Source organism: Netta rufina (assembly GCF_964035555.1).
Source record: "Netta rufina genome assembly, chromosome: 3".
Classification (NCBI taxonomy): Eukaryota; Metazoa; Chordata; class Aves; order Anseriformes; family Anatidae; genus Netta; species Netta rufina.
Window position 1 is genome coordinate 118,199,329 of NC_140125.1, and position 5,978 is coordinate 118,205,306.

At 56.1% G+C, this 5,978-nt stretch overlaps 1 protein-coding gene across 1 annotated transcript; it reads left to right on the forward strand.

Annotated features, from left to right (window-relative positions):
- Window positions 1-2,668: 2,668 nt before the first annotated feature.
- LOC311208362 (gallinacin-3-like) lies at window positions 2,669-4,128 on the forward strand. Its single transcript, XM_084285028.1, has 4 exons — window positions 2,669-2,803; window positions 2,976-3,063; window positions 3,379-3,487; window positions 4,006-4,128. The coding sequence occupies exons 1-4, from the start codon at window positions 2,705-2,707 to the stop codon at window positions 4,016-4,018; spliced, it is 309 nt and encodes a 102-aa protein (XP_084141154.1). The 5' UTR covers window positions 2,669-2,704; the 3' UTR covers window positions 4,019-4,128.
- The last annotated feature ends 1,850 nt before the right edge of the window (window positions 4,129-5,978 follow it).

The following is a 5,978-nucleotide window of genomic DNA, read 5'->3' on the forward strand; positions in this document are numbered from 1 at the left end:
GTGCACCTGTAGGGGTGTGAAAGAGCCCTTCTGGGTGAGACACCTTGTGTTGGAAGACCTACGTACGCCAAGCTTAAAGATGATGAGCCCAGATGCTGGCCTGGAGTGCATGGAGAGTGTCAGTGCACACACTCTGCAAGCACTCACAACTCACCCAAATCATCACCTCAACTGTTTTTGTGTCTGTGATTCTCCCTGGCTCCAGGAAGCCACCAAGCATGCAGACGAAGAGGGGGAATCTGTACCTTTGGGAGATGCCGCTTCCCCACGAGACCTGTTGGGAGATGTTCAACTCTAGCTCCCTGCTGCAGGAGGTAAGGTCTGGGTTCCTGGCTGAGGAAAGGAATTCCTCCTTTTTCCATTGAAATGGTTGTTATGGAACTCTTTCTAGTCAATACCTGGTAAAAACTCTGCTGCATTTATGCTCTGTGGGAGAGTCCCAGGAAGGGAGGGAAGAGTCCTCATATATTTTAAACTATCTTTTTGGGGGTTGAAAAAGTTCCAGCTCCCAAGACCGATGTGTCATTCTTTTGCACCATGCATTTAGCTTTCATAACAGAGGAGGTGGGAGCAACTGGGAGCACGGGAGAAGGAAATTGCAAACCAGTGTCATGCTTTCTGCTTCCTTCTTACAGTACATGGGGTTGATGCCCTGAATGCTGTGAGCAGGATGTCCCCCTCGCCTCTCGCTCCTGGAAACGGCTCCTGATGTCCTCTTCTCTGGTTTGGCCAGAGGCTGCTTTTCCCCGCTCAAATAAAGGCGTGCAGTTTGGCATTGCAGCTGGTGGGAAGCGTGAGCGTGTCCTTGTGCCAGAGGGTGCCCAGGGCTGCTGTTCCCCACCAGCGCAGTGGGGATGCCGGGGCTGGCAGTCCCTGCGGGGCCAGGCTGTTTGCTGAGGGTGAGGAACAGGAGGGCGAGCGGGAGCCCTGAGCTGGTGCTGCTGGGCACAGAAGTTGCTTGTCCCGGGCAGTCATGGGTGACAGCAGTGCTGGCTATGTGCAGAGGGCTCTGCCTTGTTGAGCATGGCCAGGGCTGCCCACCCAACCTGTTCTGGTGGCCCCGTGTTCCTCCTTATCCTGCCACAGCATCCTGGAGCCCTGCCTGCTAGGGGCTGTGCTGGGAGCTGGGCTGTGCTCTCCCAGTGCTGTGAGTTAGAGCTCTTCTGACACTGTAGAAATGAGAAAGAAAATGATGAATATTGACCATGATCACAGAATCACAGAATCCCTGAATATCCTGAGTAAAAAGGGACCAACAAGGACCATTGAGTCCAAATCCTGGCTCCACAGAGCAACATCCAAAACCAATCCCAATGTATGAGAGCATTGTCCCAAGACTTCTTGGACTCTATTAGGCTTGGCAACCGCAGGATCCTGTGCCAGTGTCGAAACACCTCTGGGTGCAGAACCTTTCCCTCTACCCCAGCCTGACCCTGCCCTGTCCCAGCTCCATGCCGTCCCCTCGGGTCCTGTCGCTGTCCCCAGACAGCAGAGCTCAGCGCCTGCCCCTCTGCTCCCCTCCTGAGGGAGCTGCAGGCCACCATGAGGCCTCCCCTCGGCCTGCTCTGCTCTGGGCTGAACAAACCAAGGCACCTCAGCTGCTCCTCACACGCCTTCCCCTCCAGACCCTTCACCACCTTCATAGCCCTCCTTTGGGCACTCTCCAATAGATTTATGCCCTTCTGACACAGAGGAGCCCCAAACAGCCCCCAGTGCCCAAGGTGGGGTGGCAGCAGGCAGAGCAGAGCAGGACAATCTCTTCCCTCAACTGGCATGCAGTGCCGGGCCTCATGTTCCCTCATGGCATTTGCAACAAAAGTCCTGTGAAGAGCGGCCGAGGGCATAGGGCTGTTTGGTCTGGGGAAGAGGAGGCTCAGGGCAGACCTTATTGCTCTCTGCAACTGCCTGAAAGGAAGGGGTGGGGAGCTGGGGTCGGCCTCTTCTCACAGGTAACCAGAGATAGGACCGGAGGGAATGGCCTCAAGTTGTGCCAGGGGAGGTTCAGGTTGGAAATGAGGAGACATTTCTGCTCAGAAAGAGCAGTCAGGCGTTGGGACGGGTTGCGCAGGGTGGTGGCGGAGTCACCGTCCCTGCGGTTGTTCAAGGAGAGGTTGAATGTGGTGCTTAGGGACATGGTTCAGTGAGTGACATTGGTGGCTGGGGACATGGTTGGACCAGATGATCTTGGAGGGTTTTTCCAACCTAAATGATTCAACAATTCCATGTCATGACGGAGGCACAACCAGTGTCACTCATTACCTCAGCTCTGGCCACCAGCAGGTCCCTTTTGGAATCGGCTGGAGCCGGCTCTTGGCTGACATGGGGCAGCTCTGGGAATCGTCTCTCAGAGCCCAGTCCTGCATCCCCATCCCCCCCAGCCCTTGCCACAGGATCTGAAGAAGTCGTATCCTGAGGAATATCAGAGAACGCCTGAGGGAAGCCCTCTTCTCCTTGCAAGGTGCCCGTGCTGCCATTGCCCTCCGGACACCGCAGGCTGCGTGCCTGCTGTGCCCCCGGGTGTCACAAGCTGTGTTGCGTGAGGATAACGGTGACGATTGCAACAGCCCCAGCAGGCACCTCAGCAGCCAGGAGGGAGAAGGAGCAACCCCACCATGCCCATGGGTCACTGGCTGATTGGCCAAGGGCAGAGGCAGCAGCAGGAGGAAGCCCAGCTCCCACCCACCAGCAGCGGGATAAAACCCTCATGCTTAGGGCAAAGCAGCACTTTCTGGCCACAGGGGCACGTGGACACGAGGGATTCCTCTTGGCTCTCTTTGCGCCTGAGCACCAGGACCTGCATCAGGTAGGTGCACACCTCAGAACTCTTCTGAAGAAAAATGCTGAGAAAACATCTTTTTCCTGTAGTTGGATGTAGTTCCTCTTTGGTTTCCCCAAAGTTGTGCCCAGGCTGCTGCAGCACCACCTGGGCTTCTCCCTCAGGTCCTTGTCACCTTGGTTTTTCTTCTCTGCTGCAGCCCCGTGAAGACCTGCTCCGGGCACCAGCCATGAAGATCCTGTTCCTGCTCTTCCCCTTCTTCCTCCTCTTTCTCCAGGGCACTGCAGGTAAGAGGGGAAGGAGGGAGATGGGCTGAGGTGTGGACATGTCGTCCTTCAGATGGACCTTTTGTCCTGTGCAGGGATAGGAGAGAGCCAAAGGGGGATGTTGGCTTGGTGCAATGGCTGGCACACAAACTGGTTTTGTTTTGACCCACAGCACAGTGTCCCAAAGCCTCCTTGTCTCGAGCCTTTCCATGTGACTTTTGAAGATCTCTAAGCAGGCTGACTCCAGGACCTCTCTGGGAAGCTGTGCCAGTGCTCTGACCCCTGTTGCAATCATCTTTACAATGGCTTACCGTGCATGTCTTTCTATTGGAACAGGAAATTCTCTCATCTGCAGAACAAGAGGGGGAATTTGTCGTTTTAGAAGGTGCCAGTTCGGTGAAAGACATATTGGGAGATGCTCATCTTTCCAAGCCTGCTGCAGCAGGTAAGGTCCATGGTTGACGGAACGGATTCCTGCTTTGTCCTTTGAAATAACTGTTACAGAACCCTTCCTACTTTACGCATAACCACCAGCATGTGCAGAATGTACTGTGCAGGAGAAGCCAGGAAAGGAAGGGGATTGTGGGTTTGGATGTGTGGGTGCAGCCCTGTGTGGGGCTGAAGGACCCTAAGCTTAGCCAGCACCGCCCCATTCTGCTCAGCCCCACAAGGCTTGCCCAGCCTTTGCAGAGGACTCTTCCATGCTGGTAAAGGGTTAAGGTTGCCCCTTGGAGATGGTGAAGGACACGGTCCTGTTCTTGATGCTTCTGCAAAGACTCGGAATCAGGGCAACCAGAACTAAGGAGGGCACAGTTCGAAGCCATCAGCAGTAAGGCCATGAGTTCGCCTCTGGGCATTTGAGTCTTGAGTCTCAAGACTCGTTTGTCCTTGCAGGGGAGGTGGGAAAAAGACAAAAGGGAGAAGTTTCAAGGAGGTGATAAGCTTTCTGCTTTCTCTGTACAGGATATTTGGTTGATGCCCTGAATGCTGTGAGCAGGATGTCCCCCTTGCTTCTCGCTCCTGGAAACAGCTCCTGACGTCCTGTTCCATGGGCCTGCTGTGGTTTGGCCAGAGGCTGCTTTTCCCTGCTCAAATAAAGGCGTGCAGTTTGGCATTGCAGCTGGTGGGAAGCGTGAGCGTGTCCTTGTGCCAGAGGGTGCCCAGGGCTGCTGTTCCCCACCAGCGCCGTGGGGACGCCGGGGCTGGCAGTCCCTGTGGGGCCAGGCTGTTTGCTGCGGGTGAGGAAGGGGAGGGAGAGCGGGAGCCCTGTGCTGGTACTGCTGGGCATTGGTGTCCCTTGTCCCAGGCAGCCATGGGTGACAGCACAAAGGTAGAAAGGCACCTGCAAGGACCATTGAGTCCAAATACTGGCTACACAGAGCAACACCCAAAACCAATCCCGATGTCTGAGAGCATTGTCCCAAGACAATGGACTCTATTCTTGGACTCTATTAGGCTTGGCAACCGCGGGATCCTGTGCCAGTGTCGAACCAACTCTGGGTGCAGATCCTTTCCCTCACCCCCTGCCTGACCCTGCCCTGTCCCAGCTCCATGCCGTCCCCTCGGGTCCTGTCGCTGTCCCCAGACAGCAGAGCTCAGCGCCTGCCCCTCTGCTCCCCTCGTGAGGGAGCTGCAAGCGGCCATGAGGCCTCCCCTCGGCCTGCTCTGCTCTGGGCTGAACAAACCAAGGCACCTCAGCTGCTCCTCAAACGCCTTCCCCTCCAGACCCTTCACCACCTTCATGGCTCTCGTTTGGACACTCTCCGATAGGTTTGTGCCCTTCTGACCCTGATACACCCCAAACTGCCCCCAGTGCTCGAGATGTAACAGGAACAGAAAGAGTAGCGCAGGACAATCCCTTCCCTCGACCGACTGCAGTGCTGTGCCTCATGTACCCCAAGGTATTTGGAACACAAGTCCTGTGAGGAGTGGCTGAGGGCACTGGGGGTGTTTGGTCTGGGGAAGAGGAGGTTCAGGGGAGACCTTATTGCTCTCTGCAACTGCCTGAAAGGAAGGGGTGGGGAGCTGGGGGTTGGCCTCTTCTCACAAGTAACCAGTGATAGGACCAGAGGGAATGGCCACCAGCAGGTCCCTTTTGGAGTCGGCTGGAGCTGGCTCCTGGCTGACATGGGGCAGCTGAGTGGCTCTTCTCTCAGAGCCCAGCCCTGCATCCTCCTCCTTCCAAATACTTACCACAGAATCCTACGACGTCCTCTTTACCAAGAATATGCGAGGACGCCTGAGGGAAGCCTTCTGTGCTGTGCCCCCGGGTGTCACAAGCTGTGTTGCGTGAGGATAACGGTGATGATTGCAACAGCCCCAGCAGGCACCTCAGCAGCCAGGAGGGAGAAGGAGCAACCCCACCATGCCCATGGGTCACTGGCGGATTGGCCAAGGGCAGAGGCGGCAGCAGGAGGAAGCCCAGCTCCCACCCACCAGCAGCGGGATAAAACCCTCACGTGTAGGGCAAAGCAGCACTCTCTGGCCGCAGGGACACATGGACACGAGGGATTCCTCTTGGCTCTCTTTGTGCCTGAGCACCAGGACCTGCATCAGGTAGGTGCACACCTCAGAACTCTTCCGAAGAAAAAGACTGAGAAAATATTTTTTTCTTGTAGGTGCAGGTAGCCCCTAATGGGGTTCCCCAAAGTTGTGCCCAGGCTGCTGCAGCACCACCTGGGCTTCTCCCCCAGGTCCTTGTCACCTTGGTTTGTCTTCTCTGCTGCAGCCCCGTGAAGACCTGCTCTGGGCATCAGCCATGAAGATGCTGTTCCTGCTCTTCCCCTTCTTCCTTCTCTTTCTCCAGGGCACTGCAGGTGAGAGGGGAAGGAGGGAGATGGGCTGAGGTGTAGACCTGTGTCATTGTGGTCTTCCATGTCCAGGGGAGCAATGCCACTTGTTGGAGTGATGCGAAGGTTAGCAGGGACTGATGAAAA